The sequence below is a fragment of the Acomys minous genome (assembly GCF_964271855.1).
Source record: "Acomys minous genome assembly, chromosome: 16".
In the NCBI taxonomy this organism is placed as follows: Eukaryota; Metazoa; Chordata; class Mammalia; order Rodentia; family Muridae; genus Acomys; species Acomys minous.
The window spans coordinates 79,457,367-79,484,497 of record NC_140498.1 but is presented as its reverse complement, the minus strand read 5'-3'; the positions used below and the strand labels follow the sequence as shown (position 1 = coordinate 79,484,497).

At 50.0% G+C, this 27,131-nt stretch overlaps 2 protein-coding genes across 2 annotated transcripts; one reads left to right on the top strand and one right to left on the bottom strand.

Annotated features, from left to right (window-relative positions):
- The first annotated feature begins 1,318 nt into the window (after positions 1 to 1,318).
- Positions 1,319 to 14,239, top strand: SUMF2 (sulfatase modifying factor 2). The gene is made up of 9 exons (XM_084764813.1): positions 1,319 to 1,447; positions 4,968 to 5,124; positions 6,183 to 6,294; positions 7,673 to 7,717; positions 8,207 to 8,357; positions 9,401 to 9,456; positions 11,210 to 11,294; positions 11,426 to 11,570; positions 13,259 to 14,239. Exons 1-9 carry the CDS (start codon positions 1,384 to 1,386, stop codon positions 13,344 to 13,346), a joined length of 903 nt encoding a protein of 300 aa, XP_084620939.1. The 5' UTR covers positions 1,319 to 1,383; the 3' UTR covers positions 13,347 to 14,239.
- On the bottom strand, positions 13,418 to 26,829 carry PHKG1 (phosphorylase kinase catalytic subunit gamma 1). The gene is made up of 10 exons (XM_084764812.1): positions 26,338 to 26,829; positions 22,623 to 22,728; positions 22,022 to 22,200; positions 21,562 to 21,616; positions 19,453 to 19,518; positions 17,573 to 17,736; positions 16,779 to 16,869; positions 16,467 to 16,620; positions 15,882 to 16,007; positions 13,418 to 15,606 (listed from the first exon to the last, which is right to left on the bottom strand). The coding sequence occupies exons 2-10, from the start codon at positions 22,703 to 22,705 to the stop codon at positions 15,358 to 15,360; spliced, it is 1,167 nt and encodes a 388-aa protein (XP_084620938.1). The 5' UTR covers positions 22,706 to 22,728; positions 26,338 to 26,829; the 3' UTR covers positions 13,418 to 15,357.
- Between the last annotated feature and the right edge of the window lie 302 nt (positions 26,830 to 27,131).

Genomic DNA, 27,131 nt, shown 5'->3' with positions numbered 1-27,131 from the left:
TCAGAAAAGTTTATGGTGGGCTAGAGAGATGGCTCAGAGGTTCAGAGCACTCCCAAAGGTCCTGAGTTCAGTTCCCGCCAACCACATAGTGGCCTACAGCCAACTATAAGATCTGGTGCCCTCTTATGACTTGCAGGCATACAGGCAGGCAGAACACTATGTTTTGTGTTTCTTTTTTAAAGAAAGCTGCCAGGTGCAGCGCCACACCCCTATAATCCCAGCACTCAGAGGAGGCAGAGGTAGGTGGATAGCTCTGAGTTTGAGGCCAGCCTGGTCTACAAAGTTGAGTCTAGGACAGCCAAGGCTACACAGACCCTGTCTAAGAATCAGAAGAAGGGGAGGGGGGTGGGAAACACGTTAATAGGGGCTGGAGAGATGGCTCAGCCAGTTAAGAGCACTGTCTGCTCTTCTAGAGGTCCTGAGTTCAATTTCCAGCAGCCACATGGTGGCTCACAACTATAACGTTATCTAATGCCCTCTTCTGGCAACAGGTGTAGATGCAGATAGAGCACTCGCTTTAAATAAATGAATCTTTAAAATACCCAGGCGTGCACCTTTAGTCCCAGCACTTGGGAGGGAGGCAGAGGCAGGTGGGTCGCTGTGAGTTCCAGGCCAGCGTGGTCTACAAAGTTAGTCCAGGACAGCCAAGGCTACACAGAGAAACACTCTCAAAACACACACACACACAAAGTAAAATAATCTAATATGAGGTTATCACATGGAGGTTGGGGCAGGGATCACAGTTCCGGAAGCCCAACCCCCACAGCATGAGCACACAAGTGGGGGAAACAGTTGCAGTATAACAGCCAAAAGAAAGATGACTGAAAAATAAGGATTTTGGCAGGGTGTGGTGCCTCCCAGCACTCGGGAGGCAGAGGCAGGCGGATCACTGTGAGTTCGAGGCCAGCCTGGTCTACAAAGAGCCCAGGACAGCCCACAAGCCTTTTAGGCTATTTCTCCAAACTTTTAAACTTAATGCTTTTGCATCATACCTGTCAAATCGTTGAGGTTCTCAGTATTTTCCAGTGAGTAAAATAAAAGTTTGAGTCCTGTGGTCTCGTGTTACACAGTTCAGCTGACTAGAGAATGGCATCTGGGTGCAGAGATGGCTCAGCTACTTAGAAGTGCTTGCTGTTACGCAGTCGGGCAGTTTCCAGAACCCTGGGCTGCGGCTAACATCACGGACACCAAAGTTTTCAGAATAGATAAAACAGCTCCACTGGGAACAACACAAGGTGTTCAATTCATTCATGGGCGGTCCCTACAGACAAGCTCCCAAGGAGCGCCCTGCCATTGGTCTCGAAATCAGGGTGTTTTAGCTCCAGGCAAGTGCGCAGGCGCGAAGGAGACGGAGCCTGCGTTCTGAGTCCTGGCGTCATCGGCATGGGTTCCTGGCTCGTTCTCCCGTCGCTGCTGTGGCTCCTCTCCAGCCCCAGGCTTCAGCTAGGTCAGTGTGCGGCCCTGTGCCTATATACCCCATTCCTCAGCACCGGAAAGAGATTGCGCCCAGCCTTCCAGATGCCGATGCCGCCGCCGTCCCGCCTCGGAGGGTTTTTGCGGGACCTCGGGCCACTTGCTGGGTTTTTGAAGCAGGGTACACAGCTACGGTATACAATCCTGCCTGGGCCGCTGAGGGCTGAGAGCATGCTGGCTTTCTTTTCTCCCTGTCGTCCCACTTTCCCGCTTGGGGCTGGTGCACCCATGTATGATACATAACTTTTATTTGTAAAAGAAAAAGCTTTGAAAGATCAAGATACACTAATTCACATACACAAAAACCCGACACCTTCCCCCACCTTACAGCTAACAGTGCTCACTACTGTCTGTCCAAATGTACCTTTTCTCTCTAGTTACTTTTTGGATTACATGAGTGTTCTGCCTCCTTGTGTGTATGTGCACCAGGAGCGTGCTGCCGCCTGAGGAGGTCACGTAGCATCCCTGGAACAGAAGAAAAAACAGTAAACCAGTGAGTGGGTGCTGGAGACTGGACATGGCGTCTGCAAGAGCCACAGGTGGCCTTATATGCTAGCACCCTACTTTATCTTTGAGGCAGAGTCTCAACTATGTCACCTTGTCTGGCCTGGAATGTAAATTAGGCTGACCTCGAATTCATAGGTCTGCCTGGGCTAGCCTGTCTCTGGAATGTAGACCAGATTGATCCTGAGCAAGCTCTCCCAGCTGAGCCACAGCTCAAAGGCCCCTTGTTTACGGGTTCTTGTTTTGTTTTGTTTTTATTTTTTTCATATTTATTTATTTATTTTTGAGACAGAGTTTCTCTGTGTAGCCTTGACTGCCCTGGACTCACTTTGTAGATCAGGTTGGCCTCGAACTCACAGAGATCTGCCGGTCTTTGCTTCTCAGAGTGCTGGGGTTACAGCACTTTTAGGGGTTTTTTATATAAAACTCCTTAGCTGCGTAGCCCAAGCTACTCTCAGCTTGTGATCTCCTTCCTGCCACAGTTTCCTTAGAGTTGAGACAACAGGCATAAAATATGGTTTAGGTTTTATTTTGGTGTATGACAGGGTATCACTATGTAGCCCCAGCTGGCCCAAAACTATGTAGACCAGGCTGACCACAAAATCACAAAGATTCATCTGTCTCCAACTACCAAGTGCTAGGATTATATTTGTATACCACCAAGCATGGCCTTTTTTAAAAAAGAGAGAAAGAGAGTTGGGTTTTTTGTTCGTTTTGTTTTGTTTTTTTGGTTTTTCCAGACAGGGTTTCTCTGTGTAACCTTGGCTGTCCTAGACTCACTTTGTAGACCAGGCTGGCCTCAAACTCACAGGGATCTGCCTGCCTCTGCCTCCAGAGTGCTGGGATTAAAGGCGTGCGCCACCACCACCAAGCTCAGGAGAGAGTTATATTTTATTTTTCAGGTATGTGTATGTTTGCCAAGTGTGTACAGATTCTAGCCAAGGACTTAACCTTGTCCCTAAAAAAAATTTTTTTGCCTTGTTTTGTTTCTCTAGACAGGGTTTCCCTGTGTAGCCTTGGCTGTCCTAGACTCACTCTGTGTACAGGCTGGCCTGAACTCACAGATCTGCCTGCCTCCACATCCAAAGTCCTGGGATTACAGACGTGCAACTACCACCCAGCCATTAAAAAAAAAAAAATCCTTTTTTTTCTTTGTAACCAGGCTGGCCTTGAACTCACACCAGTCTACTTGCCTGTACCTCCTTTGTGGTGGGATTAAAGGTGTGTGCCACCACACCCAGCTTAAAATTTTTTTTTGTTTTTGTTTAGTTTTGTTGTTTTTCAAGACAGGGGTTCTCTATGTAGCCTTGGCTGTCCTGGACTCCCTTTGTAGACCAGGCTGGCCTCGAACTCACAGCAATCTGCCTGCCTCTGCCTCCTGAGTGCTAGGATTAAAGGTGTGCACCACCACGCGTGGCTTTAAACTTTTTTTTTTTAATGTGTTAGTTTGCTTGTTGAAGTAGAATCAGCCAGCCAGATTTCAGAAAAATCTCTTAACACACCTATGCGCCCAAATTCTGGGGCTGAGGTTGGGGATGGTTCGGTTGGACAGTGCTTTCTTAGCACAGAACCTGGGTTCCACCCCCAGAATCATATAAACTGGGCACTACTTGTTAACCGTACCCCCTAGGAGGTTGAGGCAGGAGAGTCAGGAGTTCAGTGTCATCGGCAGATACATAGTTTTAGACCAGCCTGGGCTACATGAGACACCATCTCAAAAAAGGAAAAAAAAAAAGTGTTCAACAGTTCAAAGGGAGAGACATAGAAACAGCATGAACAGAAGTGGGCGAAGCCGGGCATGGTGGCTTGCATGTTAATCCCAGCACTCGAGAGGCAGAGGCAGGCAGAGCTCTGGGAGTTCAAGGCCAACCTGGTCTATATGGTAAATTTCAGACAGAGCTACATATTGAGACCTTGTCTCCAGAGGCCAGGGTAAGGAGTGGGGCGTGGGGAGGAATGGAGAGGAGATGAAAATGTAAATAGACTTGAAGTTAGTTTCTTTTTTCTCCACCACCCCTCCCTACAAGGTTTCTCTGTGTAGCCCTCGCTGTCCTGGAACTCTGTAGACCAGGCTGGCCTGGAACTCACAGCAATCCGCCTGCCTCTACCACCAGAGTGCTGGGATTAAAAGCGGTGTGCCAGGTCCACCCGGCAAGGTTACTGTTTCTTAATTTGGTTTGAGGCAAAAGAGTTACATAAATAGTGGAGTATGGTCTAGAGAGATGCCTCAGCAGTTAAGAGGACTTGGCTGTTTTTTTGTTTGTTTGTTTTTTGTTTTTTTTGAGACAGGGTTTCTCTGTGTGGCCTTGGCTGTCCGGGACTCGCTTTGTAGACCAAGCTGGCCTCGAACTCACAGCGATCCGCCTGCCTCTGCCTCCGGAGTGCTGGGATTAAAGGCGTGCGCCACCCCGGCTGACTTGGCTGTTCTTCTAGAGGACCTAGGCTTGGTTACCAGCACCCACGTGGCAATTTGCATCTGAGCAGTTCTAGAGGATGCAGTGCCCTCTTGTGGCCTCTATGGGTACTAGGCATGCACACAGTGCATGTACATACATGCAGACAAACATTCAAAAAATACAAATATTTTTAGAAAGCTGGGTGTGTTAGTAGTGCATACCTTTAGTCTAAGCACTCAGGAGACAAAAGCAAGTGGAACTCTGTGGGTTCGAGGCCAGCCCAGTCTACCTAGCGAATTCCAGGCAAGACACCAACTCTGTACATTGAAGCCCTGTCTCAACACAATAACTTTTTAAAAAAGAAGCTGGGTAGTGCATGCCTGTAATCCCAGCACTCTGGGAGGAAGAGGCAGGCAGATTTCTGTGCACTCAAGGCCAGCGTGGTCTACAGAGCAAGTTCCAGGATATCCAGGGCTACACAGAGAAACCCTGTCTGAGAAACCACTCCCAAAATAATACAAAGAAACAATGAGGTAAGTGAACTATTTATGTACATATATTTGCATGCATTACTGGTACTGTCCTGTTCTACAGGAAATGCCCAGGCTCCTGCCATGGTGCAGCTGCCAGGAGGGCGATTTTTGATGGGGACAGATGCTCCAGATGGCAGAGATGGTGAAGGGCCTGCCCGGGAAGTGACAGTAAAATCCTTTGCCATTGATGTATTTCCAGTCACCAATAAAGACTTCAGGTATTTGGGGGAGGGGGGGGACCATAAGCGGTTTTTCTTTTTTTTTAAAAGGTTTATTATTTATTATTATGTATACAGTTCTCTGCCTGCACGTACAAGAGCAGATCAGAAGAGAGCATCAGATCACATTATAGATGGCTGGGAGCCACCATGTGGTTGCTGGGAATTGAACTCAGGACCTCTGGAGGAGCAGTCAGTACCCTTAACCTCTGAGCCATCTCTCCAGCCCCTAAGCAGTCTTTCTAATCTTTTCTACTTTTTTTTTAAATAAAGATTTATTTATTATTTATACACTGTTCTGTCTGCATGTGAGCTTGAATGCCAGAAGAGGGCACCAGATCTCACTATAGATGGTTGTGAGCCACCACGTGGTTGCTGGGAATTGAACTCAGGACCTCTGGAAGAACAGGTGGCGCTCTTAACCACTGAGCCATCTCTCCAGCCCCTCTAATCTTTTCTAATTCTAAACTTTTCTTTCTTTCTTTCTTTTTCTTTTTCTTTTTTTTTGGTTTCTAGAGACAGGGTTTCTCTATGTAACAGCTCTGTCTGTCCTAGGCTCACTTTGTAGACCAGGCTGGCCTCGAACTCACAGCAATCCGCCTGCCTCTGCCTCCCAAGTGCTGGGATTAAAAGGGTGCACCACTACACCCAGCTGAGGTTTCCAGTTTTTTGTTTGTTTGTTTGTTTGTTTTATCTCTGCTGTTGGTGGTGACGTGACGGTCTCGTCCACTTTGTAGGAGTTGGACTTCATGCACTGACAGGATTCTAAGCAACTGGAAGGGGAAGATTCAGAAATTGTGCCCTTGTAGGCATAACTCCTTTGATAAGAAAAACAAAACAATAACAACAATTAAAAACCTAACTGCCTTTTATAGATTAATTTTTTTTTAAAAAACTACCTTTCATAGAAAAAAAAAAACCAGAAGAAACCTATTTCTCGTGAGTATCAGGTTCGTTTCTTGAAGGTTGTGAGAACTGTTGCAGGAAGCAAGGCCCCTGAAGCAGAGGGTGTCGGGATGGGGCGTGGAATCCTAGCCAAGTGAATTCTCTCCTTCCAGGGAGTTTGTCAGGGAGAAAAAATACCGGACTGAGGCTGAGGCATTTGGATGGAGCTTCGTCTTTGAGGATTTTGTCTCCCCTGAGCTCAGAAACCAAGCAAGTCAGATGCCGGTGAGAGAACCTGGTCACGGAGCGGGTGGAGGTGGGAGCTGGGCAGAATCTTCCGAGGGACAAGGGTCACCTGGGTGCCATGGTTGGGTAGCAGACTTGGGAGCAGAGTGGAAGCAAGAGAGAGTAACACCCTGCCCTGTTAACCCCAAGCAGCCAGGGTAGTAAAAGCTGGGCCTGCGGATGGATGAATGAATGCCTGTAAGCCAACTACTTGGGAGGCTGAGGCAAAGCAGCAAGGCCATGGCCAGTCTGAACACTTAAGGGAGACCCTGGCTCAGAATGGAGTTTTTGTTTTTGTATTTTCAAGACAGGTTGCTCTATCTGTAGCCTTGGCTTTGGCTGTCCTGGAACTCACACTGTAGACCAGGCTAGCTTAGAACTCACAGAGATCCACCTGCTTCTGCCTCCCAAGTGCTGGGTTAAAGGTATGCACCACCACTGCCCAGCGCATCACTCTAGATTTTGGGGGTGCTCTGCTTTTTGAGACTCATTATGGAGCCAGTCTCGCCTGGAATCTACTGTATAGTCAAAGCTGATCTTAAAACACTGATCCCCCTGCCTCAGCCTCCTAAGTGCTGAGATGACAGGTAAACGCTATTGTACCAGGTTTGCGCAGTGATGCGGACTAAACACAGAGCTTCATGCTTGCTGAGGCAAGCGCTCTGCCAACTGAGTTACGTGCCCAACCCTAGAATCTCACTTTTAAAATATCCCATCTAGGGCTGGAGAGATGGCTCAGAGGTTAAGAGCACTGGCTGTTCTTCCAAATATCCTGAGTCCAATTCCCAGCAACCACATGGTGGTTTGCAACCATCTAAATTGAGATCTGGTGCCCTCTTCTGACATATGGACTCACATGTGGACAGAGCACTGTATACATAATAAATAAATAAAATATTTTTTTTTTAAAAAAAGATCCCATCTATAGCCAGCTATGGGGAGTATACATTTAATCCCAGCACTTGGGGGAGGCAGAGGCTGGAGGGTGCTCTGAGTTTGTGGCCAGCCTGGTCTACATAGTGAGTTCCAGGCTTCCAGGCTACATAATGAGACCCTGTATTTAAAAAAAAAAAAAAAAAAAAAGGCCAGACGAGGTTCTGGTGCATGCCTGTAAATCCCAGCACTTGGGAGGCAGAGGCAGGTGGATCACTGTGAGTTCGAGGGTAGCCTGGTCTACAAAGCAAGTCCAGGACAGCCAAGGCTATACACAGAAACCGTGTCTTGAAAAACAGAAGAAACAAATCTAACCCCAAAAATAAAAAAACAAAGGAAAGATTCCAGCCCCAGCCCACAGCCTTCCCGTTCAGCGTCGAATCAAGGGTCCTCACTGGGGTCAGCTCGCCTTGCCTTCATGCTGTGTCCGTCTCTGTCTTTGCAGTCTGTTCTCTGGTGGCTGCCAGTGCAAAAGGCATTTTGGAGGCAGGTGAGTATTGCTTCCTTTGCCTCATTTTCTACCACCGCTGAGTTTCATTCTGGAAATTTGGCTTCTCTAAACCCCTAAGCAGCCCGGGGATTCTGAGGTGCTTTTATTGGTTTTGTTTTTAAGACAGGGTCTGTGTGTGTAGCCGGGACTGGCCTGGAACAGGCTCTGTAGACCAGGCCGGCCTCCATCCGAGTAATCCCTCTGCTCTAACTTCTTTTCCGTATTTCCTACTGCTCTCTTGACTGGAGAATCTTTTTGTTTCCCTCCTCCCTCCTCTCTCATGGCATCTTCCTCCGTAGCCCAGGCTTCTCCTTCCTCGACCTTCTGAATGCCGGAATTACAGGTGTGTGCAACTACTGTTCTCACTCACGGAGACGACCTCCTTCCGGTACCTAGTGTAAAAGCTGAACCGAGTCCCCCCCGCAAGCCAAGCCCTTTCCAGCCTTTCCCTACACCCCAGACGCCTGGCTCACTTCAGCTGCCTGTCAGCCTGCAGGTCCCGGCTCTGGCATCCGAGAGAAACTGGAGCTTCCGGTGGTGCACGTGAGCTGGAACGATGCTGCGGCTTACTGCGCTTGGCGGGGGAAGCGGATGCCCACCGAAGAGGAGTGGGAGTTTGCAGCCCGAGGCGGCTTGAAGGGTATGTGGTCTCCTCTCTGATCCAGTTTAGACCGGTCACCTACAACATGCCTGCCGGAAAAGCTAAAACCTGGGTAAAGAGACATTACAGGGCTAGAGAAACTTAAGGGTTAGAGCTCTGGGAGTCTGGTGCCAAGGCATACCCCACAGTCACACCACCCGACAAACCTCACAGAAGAGATTTTTTAAAAAATTTTATTTATTATGTATACAGTATGCATCCGATCACATTATAGATGGTTGGGAGCCACCGTGTGGTGCTCGGAATTGAACTCAGGACCTCTGGAAGAGCAGTCAGTGCTCTTAACCACTGAGCCATCTCTCCAGCCCCACAGAAGAGATTTAAAGGGTGAGGAAAACCCAGGAGGGTGGAGAGAGGTGGCAGAGAACTAAGCAGAAGGCAGGCTTCATATGGAGGGGCAGAGGCAGAGCTTTCTAGGGCGACCTGGAGATTATGTGGCTGGATTTTAAGCTTTTTTTTTTTTTTTTCTGCAGGGCGGGGCCCGGCACCTCACCCACCTCGAGGGGCGGGGTGTAGGTAGCTGTTGGACAGCCTCAGGGATAGGCCTGCTAGTTGTGAGGGACCGTAGTCAGGGGGTGGAGCCTAGCGGCCTGATGTCTCCCAGAGCACATTTTACAAGGGGAGACTGTGAGACTGTGTGCTGGGATGAAAGGTGTGCGCCACCACTGCCGGGCAACAATAGGTTATACCAGTAATCAGGTTTAAACTATGACAAGTGAGGTTGCCTCCTACCTGTTGATGTATGTGCGTTAAGTCCAACTAGCAGGTTCCTCCTGCCTTCCCCCGTGGTCGGTGTGCGCCTCCCCCACACTCAGGAGCACAGTGAGCAGAGAGGTGTCCAGCAGTATAGCCCACTCCGCCTTCCCAGGCAGGGGAGAGCTAGGATGGAGCGAAAGCGCGTGATGTCAGTCGCCTTCCTCGCCACTTCCTGCCGGCCTTCTGGTTTCCTGACAGGTTTTTTTTGTTGTTGTTCCCTCTTCTCACCCAGTCCTTCCTCTCCCGTCTTCTTTGCCATCCTGCAGGCCAGGTTTATCCGTGGGGAAACCGGTTCCAGCCAAACCGCACCAACCTGTGGCAGGTAAGACCCGCCTTGCTCCTTCCCCAAGCCTTGAGCCCTGCAGAGCTACTGTTTCAGTCGCTGGTGGCACTGAGTGCTGTATGGAACAACCGCGAAGGCCAGGGACACCAGGGACACGGGTGACGACAGTCTGTCCTCCCAGGCAGAGTCACAAGTTGAAGGTCTTCCTGAGAAGGTGACTCAAAATTTTTAAAAATGAACATACAATAGCAAGACCCTGTCTCAAAATAAAATAAAAATAGCCAGGTGGTGGTGGCAGCGATGCATGCTTTTAATCCCAGCACTCGGGAGGCAGAGGCAGGTGGATCACTGTGAGTTCAAGGCCAGCCTGGTCTACAAAGCAAGTCCAGGACAGCCAAGGCTACACAGAGAAACCCTGTCTCAAAAAACCAAAAAAAAAAAAAAGAAAGAAAGAAAGAAAAGAAATATAACATGTGGGTGTGTGCATTCCATGGCACACTGTGGAAGTCAGAGGACAACTTATGGGAGCTGGGTTTCTCTTCCCATCATGCTGGTCAGGGGATCGAACCCAGGTCCTAGTCCTTGGCAGCAAACACCTTCATCTCACTGACACCCTTACAACATTGTTAAACAGTCACTTAAAAGAGATTAGTGCAACAGACTGTCACGTAGTGTTGAGCAAATCACAGTCCAGTCATCTTTCCTTGTGTAGGAGGGGCTTCTCAGTGCAGTTGTAGCTGAACTCCAGTGTGTTGGGCGTATATGTGTGACCTATGCATATGTGTACAAGTAGGTGTGTGTGGAAGCCAACGGTACACCTATGGTACCTCCCTCAGTTGCTTCTCCACCTTATAGTTTTGGGATATAAACCAATCAATATTCGTAAAAAAAAAAAAAAAAGTAATACATTTCAAAAAATAGTATTTTTAGCCAGGCAGTAGTGGCGCACATCTTTAACCCCAGCGCTTGGGAGGCAGAGGCAGGTGGATCTCTGAGTTCGAGGTCAGCCTGGTCTACAGAGCAAGTTCCAGGACATGGGTGCTGGGAACAGAACTCAGGTTCTCCTGGGTCCTCTGCAAGTATGGTGCATGCTTTTTTTTTTTTTTAAGATGTATTTATTTTTATGTGCATTGGTGTTGTGCCTGCACATGTATGTCTGTGTGATGGTGTCAGATGCCCTGGAACTGGAGTTACAGACAGTCGTGAGCTGTCATGTGGGTGCTAGGAATTGAACCCGAGTCTTCTGGAAGAGCAGCCAGTGCTCTTAACTGCTGAGCCATCCCTGCAGCCCCTCCACAGTATTTTTTGAGACAGGACCTCTCAATGGGAGATGGAGCTCTCTACTTCATAGATTGGCTGGCCACCCGGTCCCCAGGACCTGCCTATTTCTGCCTCCCAAAACTGGGATTACAAATTGGAGCCACCATGCCCTGCTTTTCTGTGGGTTCTCAGGATATAAACTCAGGTCCCTCGTGCTTAATCAGCAAAAGCCTCAGCCACTGGGCCATCTCCTCAGCCCCACAACACAGAGAAAAATGAACTTGAACAAATCACGTCAACAAATACAGGCGGTGTCTTTAAGTAAAAGCAGGAGGGAAATATGGAGGCGTACGGGCCCCAGTGCCTCCGTCCCTGGCAGGGCATGCAGGGCCTAGATGGTAAGGGGACCTGAGGTCACTGTCCTTCACCTATAAAGCAGCTGAGTAGAGTGACCCTGGTTTTCCTCTGGGCAGTGAGGAGCACCTGCCTTGGGGCAAGTTGATAAATGTTTCACTTTCGTTGTTCTTGTCAGGGAAAGTTCCCCAAGGGTGACAGAGCTGAAGATGGTTTTCACGGACTGTCACCAGTGACTGCTTTCCCCCCACAGAACAATTATGGTAAGACTTCCTTTCATACACAGTGCCTGACAGGGCGGCAGAAGAAAGCTCTTCCCCGATCCTCCCCAGGGCATCTGGCGGGTGGAAGAGTCCCCTACGTCCCCAACTGATGGCTCACTACTACGCTGTAGGACTATATGACCTCCTGGGCAATGTGTGGGAATGGACGGCGTCCACATACCAAGCTGCTGGCCAGGACATGCGCGTCCTCCGGGGGGCGTCGTGGATTGACACAGTAGATGGTTCTGCCAATCACCGGGCTCGGGTCACCACCAGGTAAAAAGGGTCAGGGGACCACAAGCCTCCGTGGTCCTGACTGAGCTCCTGGATACTGGGTTCCTGAGCCCAAGTGGTCCAGAGCTGGGACAGGAGCTGCCTCTGAACCCCTCTTTTTTTTTCCACTCCTCTCACCCTTCTTGCATATTCAGCCTCCACTGAAAGATGCAAGAGAAGCAAGCTAGCACTGCTGACCATGGGAAGTAAACATAGGTCCCCAAAACAGCCTGGGGACCCTCTCCTGAGACTGAGCGGCACTAAGGGAACATCTGTCTTCCTTCTCACTCCTAGCAGGGCAGTTGGGTCATAGCCAGGAGACACGCGTTAACCGACCCATCAAGCTACGGGATGCAGAAGAAGTCACTACTATAGTCGTTGGGTCAGGGAGGTGCTGGGGCTGCTCGTCTCATATGGTGATGAGTCGTAGCTTCCCCTGTCATTGATTTAGTCCTTGGGGCTTCTGCTTCAATGGCTGCAGCTTCAATTTGGTCAGCCTTGGCCAAGACTCCTTGGGCTTTATAGTTTCAGATTTTAGATAGATAGATGGGATTTATTAGAATGACTTACAGGCCGGGCGTGGTGGCGCACCCCTTTAATCCCAGCACTTGGGAGGCAGAGGCAGGTGAATCGATGTGAGTTCGAGGCCAGCCTGGTCTACAAAGCAAGTCCAGGACAGCCAAGATAACACAGAGAACTCTGTCTCGAAAAACCAAAACAAAACAAAAAACAGAAGATGCTGGGTTAAAGGTGTGTCTTACCACCTCAAAGATTTGGATTAGAAGTGGATCTTCCTAAATTCAAATTAAGCCAAACATCCCTCCCAGATGTGCCCCTCCATTTCTGAGTTTTAGTTCATTCCAGATGTAGTCAAGTTAACAACCGAGGATAGCCCTCACGTGCTCCTCACCTGCAGGTTGTTGAGCTGTTGTGCTAAGCTTAGAGTAGGAGCCACTCAATCAGTGGCCACTAAGAACACCCTCCATGCAATCCTTTGGGGCCACTCACCTCGTCACCCTGTCCCCTTTCCCCGAGTGGCACACTAGCTGGACTTGCCCTCAGACCAACTATGTTAGTTACTATTTGGTTGCTGCGAAGGGACACCATGACCAAGGCAACTCTTATAAAAGAAAGCATTTATTTTAACTGGGGGCTGGCTTACAATTTTAGAGGCGTAGTCCATGATCGTCATGGCCAGAGGCAGACCAGCATGGAGCTGGAACGGTAGCTGAGAGCTTTACATCCTGACCCACAGGCAGCAGGCAGAGAGAAACAGAGACAGGGCCCGTTGTGGGCATTTGAAACCTCAAAGCCAGCTGGGCAGTGGTAGCACACGCCTTTAATCCCAGCACTTGGGAGGCAAAGGTAGGTGGATCTCTATGAGTCTGAGGCCAGCCTGGTCTACAAAGTGAGTTTCAGGACAGCTAGGGCTATACAGAGAAACCCTGCCTCTAGGGGGGAAAGAAAGAAAAGAAAGAAAGAAACCTCAAAGCCAATCCCTAGTGACAGACTTCCTCCAGCAAGACCACCCCTCCCAATTCTACTAATCCTTCTCAAACAGTTCCACTCTCTGGTGACTACACATTCAAATATGGGGCGGGGGTGGTTCTCATTCAGACCACTAGAGCACCTCTTTTCTCAGCAGACCCCACTCCTGACAGTCTGCACTTTCTCTCCCTGCTCTGCTGCAGGATGGGCAACACTCCAGATTCAGCCTCAGACAACCTGGGCTTCCGCTGCGCTTCCAGTGCAGGCCGAAGGCTGACAGAGGATCTGTGAGCACTCAGACAGGGATGGAGGAAGCCCCGCCCCCACTACCTTCCAGAGGCAGCCAGATACCAAGCTTTTCATCAGTCTGGGGGTGGCTTCCCTTTGAACCCCTAACCTCTGATGGACACCTCGTAAGGGCAGAAGAACACTCAACCCCAAGAGGGGACTATCATAGCCTGGAAGAGGAGAACCCGCATGACCAAGGATGGGAGCTAGATTTTTCTCTGAAGTGCAGTATTAAGGACAAAGGGATCAAACACATTAATATGTGGAGCAGTTCTCCAAACGACAGTTGTTTTTTGTTTTTTTGAGACGGAGTTTCTTTGCATAGCCTTGGCTATCCTAGACTCACTTTGTAGACCAGGCTGGCCTCGAACTCACAACGATCTGCCTGCCTCTGCCTCCCAAGAGCTGGCATTAAAGGTGTGCACCACCACGCCCAGCAAGACGGTGTTTTAAAATCGCTCCCTTTTGCTTTCTCCCTGTCTGATTCAGCTTCTACTTTTCATGGGAAATTCTACAGAAGGGAAAGGCTTCCTTCATGTGGTGGTGCCTGATGGCCTTCTGCAGGAGCCTGGCCTCCCTGTGCTGCTTGAAACAGGATACTCACTCCTTAGCGAGGCGAGTCTCAAACCCCCGGTCCTCTTACCTCAGCTTCCTGAGGGCTGGGATTGTACACGGGGCCCAGTGTCAGAACACGCTGGTAGAGCAAATAGTTTACAAGGTGGAGTTCTGCATTGTGGGAATAACAACGGCAGGGCCCCTCTAGGAAGACAAAGGACAGAAACTTCTCTGAGCGTTAGTCCTGAAGAGGCTTCCGTGCACCTCTAATGTGTCCCTGGAGAAGAACTGGGTCTCCTGAGATCAATAAACTCTTGATTCATGTATATCAGCAAGGCCAATGGTTGTTTTGTTTTGTTTTGTTTTTTAAGATAGGATTTCATGTAGTTCAGGCTAGACCCAAACTCCTTATGAAGCTTTCACTTCCTCAAGTATCAGTAACCTTCAGCCCAGAGGAAAGTGAGGCAGGCTGGAGAGGTGGCTCAGCAGTTAAGAGCACTGGTTCTGGCCAGGGAAAGACTCCATTCCTACCACCCACATCATGGTCCCCAACTAGCAATAACTCCAGTTTCAGGGAATCTGACACCCTCTTCTGACCACAGGTACTGCACCCATGCACATAATCTACATGTGGCCAAAACACACAAATAAATACATAAGTCTACAAAAATAAAAATGAAAAAAACTAAAAATATTGACAGATGCACAGCGGTGGTGGTGAAAACCTTTGGTTTGTTTGTTTGTTTTTTAAGATTTTATTATTATGCATACAGTGCTCTGCTTACATGTACACCTGCGTACCAAAAGAGGGCACCAGATCACATTATAGATAGTTGTGAAGCACTATGTGGTTGCTAGGACTTGAACTCAGGACCTGTGGAGGAGAAGTCAGTGCCCTTAACTTCTGAGGCATCTTTCCATCCTCTGGTGCACGCCTTTAATCCCAGCACTTGGGAGGCAGAGGCAGGTAGATATCTGAGTTCAAAGCCAGCCTGGTCTACAAAGTGAGTCCAGGACAGCCAAGGCTACACAGAGAGACCCTGTCCCGAAAAAGAAAGAAAAGTGCACAGTAGGCTTAGACTCCTAGGATATATGTGCCCTCTGCCTGACATGGCCTCGGCTGCTTTGGATTTATTTATTATCTATTTTTTTCCATACCAGCGGTTGAACTTGGGGCGTTACACTCGCCACGGTGTTACATTTCCAGCCCCGTTTTATTTTGAAATAATCATCACTAAGCTGCCCAGGCTGGCCTAGAGCCCGGGATCCTACGGTCTCAGGACAACAGGCAGGCAACTGCACACCCAGCCCCAGCTGTAATAACTGCTGTTGAATGGGTACACCATGCCCCTAGTGGCGAGCCTTTGAGAGCGCAGAGCAGAGGCCTACTTGAGACCTCCTCTTCTCCCAGTTCTGAGGTGCACCCTCTGATCGCTTTCCCCTGTGCCCCGCTGCCCCCTCAGAAGTCGTCCTCCTCAGCCAAGGAGAGGAGCACTGCCTTGGGTGTGTTCTCGAAGAGGGCAGCCCTGTTCTGCTGCTGCCCTTTCTTCACCCAGTGGCCGTAGATGCGGAAAGCGTAGGCGTCGATGAGCCTCCGCAGAGGCCGCAGAGCGTAGGGGTCCCGGATCACGATCTCCCTGGTTACCGGCTTCACCCGACGGTACTGGTAGTAGATCCTTACCGAGGCCAGCACAGTTAGACAGATCACCTGCAGGAGGCAGCACTGAGAACCCTTAGCCCGCGGCGGAGCTTGTCGGGGAAACCTTAGATGTCTTTGGGGGTGACCTTCATGACGCCCCCTATTCCAAGACCGCAAGCATCTACGGAGATTTAGGCTAAAAGGGTCAGTAAGCTGAAACCAGAAATTGAGTTGGAACAACGGGTACGAGATGAGGCCCAATTCTAGAATCCCTCGTAGGTTAAGGCTCTGGGATCCAACAGCAACCTCCCGCAAAAGCCTTGGGCCGAGTTCAGTTTCAGTACCTTGAACTTTCCTCGGGGGCTGAAGTGTCGCACTTCTTCCACCAAGTACTCCTGGAAGAAAGGGTGTGCCAGGGCGTCTTCTGCGGAGCAGCGGTCCTGGGGTTGCACCACCAAGAAGCGAGACACCTGTGAGAACGGAAGGGAACTGAGAATACCATTTGGAAGACACAGGGGGGGAAGGCGGGGAGGGGGGGAGGGTCAATCCTGATCCCCAACTTGATAAGACTTAGAGCCATTACAGAAACAGATCTTTTGACCTGTCTGTGAGGGATATTTTAAACCGGTTGAGGTGAAAAGCTCCACCCTAAACGTGGGTGGTTCCAGTTCCTGGGCTGGGGTCCTGCATGGACAGGAGTGAGCTGAGTCCCAGCATTCCTCTCCCCCCTCTCTCTCCTATGTGCCGCGAGATCGGTCTCCTCACACACCTGGAGCCATCAATTGTGAGCCACAAAAAACCCTTCCTTCCGCTATGAGACAAATTGAGGGGTCCCTCCGAAGGGTCCTCCACTCTGAGGCATGCTCCCGGTATTGGGGTGCTTTCCCCTCCCGGGTCATCTGGGGGAGCCGGTGAGCATGGCCTCTCACCAAGTCTTTAACTGTGTCTGAGTAGTCATCCCACTCTGGTGAGCCAAACTGGTATTTGCCATCCATGATCATCCTCAACATCAACATCTGCTTCCGGTGCCAGAAGGGCGGGGAGCCAGCCAGCAGCGTGTACATGATAACCCCTGTGCTCCACCTGGAGGGTAGGCAGGGCCGCGGTCACCCTGAGCCTCATGGGTAAGGGAGGCATGCAGGGCTGGCTGGCCATAGCTCCTAGCTTCGCAGGGGAGCGGGGGGGGGGGGGGGCAGGTCCGACGTCCTCCCCGCCCCCCCACATCTACCTGCATCACTCACATGTCCACCTCCTTTCCATAGCCGGGATGGCTGTCGTCCATGGAGCATTGGATGATTTCGGGGGCCAGATAACTGGGAGTCCCACAGACCTCTGCAGGTAGAGCCATTGTCAGGACAGCAGGCGCCCTTGGAAGAAGTTAGCCAAGGAAGCCAAGAAATGGGACCAGGACAGTGCTTGGTAGGCCTCTCCTATTTGATACTCACCGGCAGCAGCAGGGTACACAGGCCCTCAGGGCTGCCACCCACGAATTGCATTCCTAGGTCCTTTTAGTCACCCTGGCATGGAGCTAAGGCCGGGGGAACCTGGGTCAGTGGAGCCCCAGGTAAGAGAACTTAACCTCAAGAGACAGCTAGCCTCTGAAGTAGGATTTTTTTTTTTTGCCTAGATTTATTTTTATTTTAAAGTGTGTGTGTGTGTGTGTGTGTGTGTGTGTGTGTGTGTGTGTGTGTGTGTGTGTTATACAAAAGCAAGAGGTCAATGTCAGGTGTCTTCCTTGACTGCTCTCCATCTTGGTTTTGAGACAGGATAGCTCTCTGGCTTGGAGCTGGCTGATTCAGGGAGACTGGCCAGCAATCCCCAAGGGTTCTCCTAGCTGCCCGCCCAGGGTTAGAGTTACATGGCTCTGGGGATTCGAACTCAGTTCCTCACACTTGTGTGCCCCATTTTGCCCACTCCCCAGTGAGGGCCGAGTCATCTCCTCAGCCACCTAAGTGCTAGAGTTTTTACTCTGGGGAGAAATTTAGGCAGTCTCCATCTCCGAGCCCCTCTGTGGGCCAGGACCATGGTACCAGACCTCGGAGCTTCTCTCCTGGCTGCAGCTGGCAGGAAAAGCCAAAGTCTGTGAGCTTGATGTTCATGTCGTCATCCAAAAGAATGTTCTCAGGCTTCAGGTCCCGATGGACAATGTTGAGTCTGTGCAAGGTGCAGATCACCTCCAGCAGGGCCCGCATGATCTTTCTGAGGAAGTGGGTGCAAGCCATTGGCGTGTTTCTCATTTTACTTTACTATTATTACCATCCTTGTTGTTGTTTTTCGAGACAAGGTTACTCTGCATAGCTCTGGCTGTCCTCAAACTCTCTCTCTGTAGACCAGGCTGAACTCAGAGATCTGCCTGCCTCCACTTCCCAAGTGCTGGGATTAAAATCTTCTACTACCATGCCTAGTATATTTCACTTTACTGTCACAAGGTTTCCTGTAGCCCAGGCTGGCCTCTGACCTACTATGTACCTGAGGATGGCCTTGAACTCCTTATCTTCCTGTTTCTATCTTCCAAATGCTGGGATTAGAAGTCTGTGCCACTATGGCCAGTCCATGACGGTGATGGGAAATGAAATGTTTCAGCATGCTAGGCAAACACTCTACCAGCTGAACTGTGGCCTACCCCTATTTTTTGCTTTTCGAAACAAGATGTCACATGCAACACAGATTGGCCTTGAACTCATGATCCTCCGGCCTCAGCCCCCGTCTATTGTGAGTATAGATATTCATTACCATACCTCAGTCTCTTTTATTTTTTTGTTTTGTTTTGTACTTCCCCCTGGGTACCAGGGTTGGAAAGCAGGGCCTTAAACATGCTGGGTGAGCATTATACTACTAAGGCACATACCCAGCCCATTGGTTTTTTTGTTTGTTTTAAAAATAGGTTGTAGCTGGCTCCAGTGACTCACACCTGCAATCCCAGCACTTGGGGAGGCAGAGGCAGGTGGATCTCTGTGAGTTTGAGGCCAGCCTGGTCTACAAAGCCAGTCCAAGACAGCCAACGCTACACAGGGAAACCCTGTCTTGAAAATCAAAACAATAAAAATAGATCATATTTATTTTTTAATGTGTATATGTGTGCTTGAGTGTACATATATGTACCACATGCATGTAGTACCCAGGGAGGTCAGAAGAAGGCATCAGGTCTCTAGAACTGGGGTTGCAGACATTTGTAAGCCATCAATATGGGTGAAGCTAGGTTCTCTGAAAGGATAGCAAGTGTGCCAGGTGTGATGGCGCAAGTATTTAACGCCAAAACTCTGCAGGCAGAGAGACAGGCAAATCTCTGTGAGTTCAAGGCCACCCTGGCCTTCCTATCAAGTTCCCTGCCGGGCAGGGCTACACAGCGAAGACCCTGTCTCAAAAATCAAAACCCAAAATGAGAGTAGCAAGTGTCCTGATTGAAGGTCAGGCGTGGTAGTGCACACCTTTAACCCCAGCGCTCGGGAGGCAGACGCAGGTGGATCGCTGTGAGTTCCAGGCCAGCCGGATCTACAAAGTGAGTCTAGGACAGCCAGGGCTACACAGAAAAGTCCTGTCTCGAAAAACCAAAAAGCAAAAATGAAACAAAACAAAAAACAAGTGCCCTGACTGGCCATCTCTCCAGGCACATTGGCTTAATTTTTGATTCTAGAATTAGGCAAACCGGTTTCCATACAAGATCATAGAGTGTTCTTCTAAACATTACTCTTCCACACTACGTGCGAGAGATTCAGGGAGGCCAAAGCCCACACAGCAACAGCACTGCACACAATGAGAGCTAGCGTAGGCTGGAACAGGCTAGAGTCTAGAGCGCAGGTTGAGCCAAGGAGCTGGGAGGCCACAGATGCCAGCGTCACCTCAGATAAAGCATGCGCCCCAGGCCTCTCACCGCTAGGCCACAGTGGTGCTAGAGGAGCAGAGATGGTCCCCTACCTGGTTTCCTTCTCTGTCAAGGTGACCTTCTCAGTGAGGTAGTCAAAGAGTTCCCCTCTCTTCATCCTGTGGGATCAAAGTGTTTCCAAGACCATCGGTTCCTTCCCCCACCCCCAGAGCTGTGTTCCTACCCAGCTGCCGCCAAAGGCAAGGTGGGCTCTTCCTGTGAGGGCAGGACCGTGGGGAGGGAGTGGAGGAGCCCTCTGGGAAGAACTGGAAGAAAAGCAAGGGGCTGGGGAAATATGGTGTCTCCACCTGCCTATGAAAATGCATGCATGGCACCCTGGGGTCGGTCAGCCCTCAGGATGGAAGCCATCTGAGTCTCAGGCCCAGGACCCCAAAGCTAGCTCTAGAGGATTTGGAAGTTTTTGCTAGGCAACAAATGGACAACATTTGTGTGGTTCTCCCTCTCTCCCCTTTTTTTCCCTTCTGTGTAACAGAGTATGTCACAATTATTTAAGGAATACTTTACTTGAGAGAATTATGACAGTAGGTTTGTAGTGTTGAAACATTTCATATTGTAGCTTCAATCTTTTCTGTCTCCTCTCACCCTATTATTTATATATAAAAAAATTTGCAACAGGGTCTCACCCTGTTGCCCAGGCTAACCTCAAAGCCATGACAATAATCCTGCTTCAGCCCCTGAGCTGGAGTACAGGACCCTGCCCCTGTGCCCAGTTGTGTTTGGTTTGGTTTTGGTTTGGCTTTTCAAGACAGGGTTTCTCTGTGTTATCTTGGGTATGCTGGACTCACTTTGTAGACCAGGCTGCCTCGAACTCACAGCTATCCCCCTGCCTCTGCCTCCCCCGAGTGCTGGGATTACAGGTGTGTGCCACCGTGCCAGGCCCCTCTGTGCCTGGTTTTATCTTTTCCTATTTAACCAAAGGAGAGGCCCTGGGAAGCCCCCTCCCCCTGCCCAGCTGCAGCCGTCCTGCTGCATCTGCGTCCTGTGTAACCTTTGGGGGCAGCTCAAATGTCTTTAACCTTTAGAGAAGTGGCTTGGAGAAGCTATTTTTACTGCTGTCCCAAGGAGCCCTCCAGGGTAAAACTAGATTGCTCTATTGCTCTAGCAGTGACCAAGCTCTACATCAGAAAGGTAAAATGACTGAGCTGAATCTTTTACGTTTTCTGAGACAGGGTACAGCTATGTGGCACAAACTGGCTTCAGGCTTCTGATCCCTTTGCCTCAGGCTCCCGGGTGCATTTGTGCATCCCATTGCAGATATGGGCTGCCAAGCCAGGCGTGGAAGGACAGTTCTCTCCTCTCCACTCTTCTTCCCTCCCACCCACCCCCTTCTTATGTTTGTTTGTCTCTGAGACAGCATCTCTGTGTATGCTCCGACTGGCCTAGGACTCACTGTGTAGACCAGGCGACCCTAAATTAATTCACTGAGGCACGTCAGGTTCTATCTCCCAAGTGCTGGCATTAAAGGCATGCATGGCCTCACTCAGAGGATTGGGCAGGAGGAGGGCGTGATTGGGGACAGTTTCTCTGGGTAACCCTGGACAGAACCCCACTCTGTAGACCAGGCTGGTCTCAAACTCACAGAGATCTGCTTGCGTCTGCTCTCCCGAGTGAGTGCTGGCATTAAATGTTTGCACCACCACTATCCAGCTGGGATAGTTTTCTTTTTCTTTCTTTCTTTTTTTGGGGGTGGGGTGGGGGTGGGGACAGGACTTCTCTGTGTACCCCTAGCCATCCTGGAACTCATTATATAGACCAGGCCGGCCTCAAACTCAGAGATTTGCCTGCCTTTGCCTCCCCAACACTGGGCCTAAAGGCATGGGCTTGGATTTTTTTTTTCTAATAAAAACTGATCATAAAGCTGGATGGTGGTGGCACACACTTTTAATCCCAGCACTTGGGAGGCAGAGGCAGGAGCATCTCTGAGAGTTCAAGGCCAGCCTGGTCTACATAGCAAGCCCAGGGCTACCCAACAAGGCCCTGTCTAAAAAAAATAATTAAAAAAAAAAACATATTATTTACTTTGCCTTGTGTTTCGTCGTGGGGGTGGGGTGTGCTTGTTCTGGCCCCTGACAGCCTGCTGGGGACTGGTGGAAGGGTTCATAAGCCCCAGGGTAATGGTGGCTCCAGGGTTGGATACTTACAGATCAAACACCAAGAAGAAGAAAGTGTTGGTCTCATAAGTGTCCTTCAGCTGTACTGAAATGGAAAGGGCTGGCTGGTCTCAGGGAGCAGGGGAGCCTTGGCACGGGCCACAGGGCACAGAGACCAGGCGGGGCTGGCTTCAAAGGCACGGGTGGGAAGATGATGGGACTGCGAGCAATGACTTCAGTCCTCCCTTTCCCCACACCCCCCCCCCCCCGCTCCCAACGCCTTCTGTACACACACTCTGTCTGAGTAGCCCAGATGGCACCTGTGACCTCCAGCCTTACCAATGGGCTAGCAGAGCCACTGAGCACAAGGGCAGATGGATGAGGAGGCTCTTGATGCACCGACTTGGGTTAACTGGGCTGGATCATTGCAAAGCACGCTGCCATGGCGGGGCTGGGTGGTAGGGTCGGGGAGTGGGGGTGGGAAGTACCGGGGCTTGGAGGATCCACTCACTGATGTTGGGGTGTCCCGAGACCTTCTGCAGGATGTCCACCTCCTTCAGTGTAGCTTCCCGAAGCTCCTGTACCTCCTCAGAGCTGAAGCTGCCTCCACCGGTGATGTCAATGATTTTTACTGCGTATTCCTGGCATGTGGGCTTGTGGATACAGCGCCTGACCACGCTGCTGACTCCCCTGGTGGGCAGAGAACAGACGGCCTGGGCTTCGGGACTCCACACTCAAGGGGAGTCCTTTACCAAAGGCTACAATCCAGCGGCTGGAGAGAAAGCTCAGAGATGCGGAGCGCTTGCTCTTTCAGAGCAAGTTCCCAGCACCCATAAGGCTCCTAAGAACTGTCTGGAACTTCAGGGGATCTGACACCTGCTTCTGATCTGTAAGGACACCTGACACGCATGTGATGCCTAAGAATACATAGGGCGAAACACTTGTATTCACAAAATAAAATTAAAGCAATCAGTAAATCAAAGGCACCGGATATTCTGCCCTATGGGGGAGGAGCTAAGGGGTCAGAAATGGGGCTCGCACTGAGGGCGGAGCCAATCTCTCTGGACTGGAGGGAGCTGCGCTAAGGACTCCGCAGACGGTCCAAGCCTTACCTGCCCAGGATCTCCTTGGGCTCATAGTTCTCATAAAAGCCCTGTGCAGAGTGGGAATCAGGGAGAGCCTCGTCCCGGGTCATGGTCAGGTGGGGTCCAAAGACTCCTGAAAGCGGTACAGAGAGAAGCAGTCAACTTCCCGCCGCGCCCACCTCTTCTTCTGTTTTCTTTCTTTCCTGTTTTTATTTTATTTGCTTCGAGACAGGGTCTCTCTGTGTAGCCCTGGCTGTCCTGGAACTCCCTCTGTGGACCAGGCTGGCCTCGAACCCACAGACATTTGCCACCACCATAGTTCCAGGCCAGCCAGAGATAACACAGAGAAACCTTGTCTCGAAATAACAAATAATAAATAAATGAAAGGAAGGAAGGAAAAAGGCAAGTGTACGTGTCTGTGGGTGGGTAATGTGCACGTGAGCGCAGGTACCTGCAGAGGGGAGAAGAGGGCATGGAGCCTGAGATACTGGAGTTATAACGGTTGTGAGCCACCATGCAGGTGCTGGGAACCAAACTCTGGTCCCTACAAGAGCAGCCAGTGCTGTTATCTGCTTCCCCATCTCTCCAGCCCTCACTGTTCCTTCTGTGTTTTCTCTGCATTTGTGGCAAAGAGAAAAAGCTTCACAATTTTCTACATCACATCCATGTAGTACTATTGCATCCCTGTGGTACCATTGCATCCCTCTGGTACCATTGCATCCTCATGATACTATTGCATCCCTGTGGTACCATTGCATCATGTGGTACCATTGCATTCCTGTAGTACTCTTGCATTCCCATGGTACCATTGCATCCCTGTGGTACCATTGCATCCCTCTGGTACCATTGCATCCCCATGATACCACTACATCACTGTGGTACCATTGCATCTCTTTGGTACTATTGCATCCCTCTGGTACCATTGCATCTGTCTGGTACTATTGCATCCCTGTGGTACCATTGCGTTCCTGTAGTTCTATTGCATCCCTGTAGTACCATTGCATTCCTGTGGTACCATTGCATCCCTGTAGCACCATTGCATCCCCATAGTACCATTGCATCCCTGTAGTACCACTGCGTTCCTGTAGTTCTATTGCATCCCTGTGGTACCATTGCGTTCCTGTAGTTCTATTGCATCCCTGTAGTACCATTGCATTCCTGTGGTACCATTGCATTCCTGTGGTACCATTGCATTCCTGTAGTACCATTGCATCCCTGTGGTACCATTGCATCCCTCTGGTACCATTGTGTCCCTGTGGTACTATTGCATCCCTGTGGATTCTCCTTACCTTCCTGCTTCTCCTTCCAGGATGAACTTCCTGCATTCATCACATCAGTCCTTACTTACCTGTCCATCAGTAAGTCTGCCACAAACCCTTTTTTATTGTTGCCTATTCTTTCATTCTGCGGATAATGTCTACTCTTTCTCTTCTTCTTTTGGGTCAAGAGTCTCGGATAGCCCAAGCTGGCACTCAACTTGCATTGCAACTGAACCTGGTCTCAAACTCCTGATCTTCACAACACAGGGCAGAACATCAGTGCCTTTGATTTACTGATTGATTTTATTTTTATTTTATGAGTACAAATGTTTTGCAAGTATTTATGGTTGTACACCCAGTGCATATCTGTGTCTGATGCCCTTGGAGGTCAGAGGTTATTGGTTTGTTTGTTTTTATACCCTTAATCATGGCACCTAGGAAGCAGAGCCAGAGGAAGGTGGATCTCTGTGAGTTTGAGACCAGCCAGGTTTACAGAGGGAGTTCCAGACCAGCCAGGGCTGCACAGAGAAACCAGGTCTCAACCCCAACCCTCCCCAAAAAAGAATGGGAGTGGACCAGAAAGATAAATATTTAAAAACCTGTTGTTAAGGCAGGAGGATTTCTTTGAGTTCCAGGCTAGCCTGGTCTACAAAGAGAGTTCAGGACAACCAGGACTGTTACGCAGAGAAACCCTGTCTCGAAAAACCAAAAAAAAAAAAAAATTTGGCCCGGCGGTGGTGGTGCACGCCGTTAATCCTAGCACTTGGGAGGCAGAGGCAGTCGGATTTCTGTGAGTTCAAGGCTAGACTGGTCTAATCAAGTCCAGGACAGCCAGGGCTCTGTGTAACAGAGAAACCTTATATAAATAAATAAATAAATAAATAAATAAATAAATAAATGGGTCTGGAGAGACGGCTCAGAGGTTAAGAGCACTGACTTCTCTTCCAGAGGTCCTGAGTTCAATTCCCAGCAACCACATGGTGGCTCACAACCATCTATAATATGATCTAATATGCACTGTATACATAATAAATAAATAAATCTTAAAAAAAAAAGTGCCGGGCATGGTGGTGCATGCCTTTAATCCCAGCACTCGGGAGGCAGAGGCAAGCGGATCGCTGTGAGTGCAAGGCCAGCCTGGTCTACAAACTGAGTCCCGGACAGCCAAGGCTACACAGAGAGACCCTGTCTCGGAAAAACCAAAAACAAAAAACAAAACAAAACAGGAAATAATTTATTTTATGTGCCACGGTACTTTGCCTGCAAGTCTGTCTGTGTGAGGGGTCCGATCCCCTTGAACTAGAGTTACAGACAGCTGTGAGCAGCCATGAGGCATGAAGGTGCTAGGATTTGAAGCTGGGTCCTCTGGAGGAGCAGCCAGTGCTCCTGACCACTGAGCAATCTCTCCATCCACCTCTTACTTTTATTTTTAGGAGCTAAGGATAGAGCCCAAGGCATTGACTATGCTTGCCTTGCACTCTACCTCTGAGCCACACCCTCAGCCCTGAGCCGGCGTGGCTGAGCTTGGCTGTGGAGAAGCTGAGTAAGGTGGCTGTGGAGAAGCTGAGTAAGGTGGCCCATCTTGTTTCAGGAACACAGAGCCTCCTGCCAGGGACTTGAACTCCTGTTCTGACCTAGGGGCAGAGGAAGGCAGGAAACCACCGGGCAATAGGAAGAGGCAAGCAGGCCAAAGGCAAGACATGTGCCTCCTGCCCACTTCCGAGAAATCCTGGTCTCCCAAGGGGCCCGATTTGCTGACCAGCCAGCCACTCAGTGGTTCTGGCTGCCTCGAGCTGGCTGTTGCAGGAAGCCTGGTGTCCAGCTACTGGGTGCCTGGTTACCAGAGGAAGGTTTAGAATAACAACTGTCTCCTTTGCCAATAGCAGGAACCTGGCCTGTGCACCAAGCCAGTCAATAGAACCCGAAGGTGTTAGTTTCCCTCAAAACAAAAACAAAAACAAAAACAGGCCTGTTTGCTGAAAGGTCATTCTAAAAGCCCAAGATGGGCATGTATGCTTTTCTTCTGTTATCACGGCCACACCAGACACCCAGCATGTGTATAGAGCCATTCTGGGCACACACCAGGATGCCACCCTGAGCCAGGCTAGCCAAATTTTGACTGCACTCACCTTCTCTGATAATGTGTGTGTGCATCTTCTTGTTCTTAAGCCCTGACCAGAGCGAACCATGGGCCTCTATGTACTGTTCCATTAGACCCTTACATTTGTTCCAAGACTTCCGGGGAAACGGGGATTGGGGGCGGGGGTTCTAAATAAGAGTAGGTGGTCCAATGTTTGTAACCTAATATCCCTCCCAGAAAGCTAGTCAGACAGCACAGATAGGTGAACTGCAGGTAACTGCCTGACAGACATTCTGAGAACCCATCTCTCCCAGGTCTGAGGGAAACGGGTCAAACAGATCTAGGGGGTTTCTGTCTTTGCCTCATAACCCCACTGCTCCCCCACTGTGCCCTGGCTACTCACCGTGAAGGTCCTTGAATGGAAGTGACAAGAATTCCAACGGTCCTGGAGCCCTTGGGAGACGAGGCGCCCACAAAGGACTGAAGCTGTGTCCTAGGCAGACACTTGTTGGAGTTGCTCTCTTGCTTTTCTTCTGGGACTCGGTACTTGGTGATGGAAGGCTAGCCTGCCAAAAATAAACCACAACTGCGAACCTGGGATGCAGGCCAAGGTCCAGTAAGGATAGGCCAAGGGTGAAACTACATCAAGGGTGACACCTGGTGGAGGCTGGGGAAAGTGCATGTGGCTTGGGACCAGGCAAATGACTCAAGAGGAGGCAAACCCTGTTTTTAATTTTTTCGTTTGTTTGTTTGTTTGTTTTTTGAGACAGGGTTTCTCTGGACTCACTTTGTCGGCCAGGCTGGCCTTGAACTCAAAGAGATCTGCCTGCTTCTGCCTCCCTAAGTGCTGGGATTACAGGCATTTGCCACCTCACATGGCTAAACCTGTTGTTTCAAAAAATATTTACTTTTATCCTTCCCCTCACTTTTCCATAAGACTCCCTGCCCTTCACCAAGAACTTCACAAGAAGACAGCAGTCAGCTAACCTGGGCTTAGTGGGGCATACGGAGACTGAAGCACCAGCAACCAGGGACCACGCATGGACCTAGCCCCTACACACATGTACCTGATGGGCAGCTTGATCTTCGTGTGGGTCCCCTAGTAAAGGGAGTTGGGGCTGTCTCTGACATGAACTCTTGTGTGCTTTTCAATCACTTCCCACTGGCAGGCTGCCTTGCTGGCCTCACAGGAAGAGG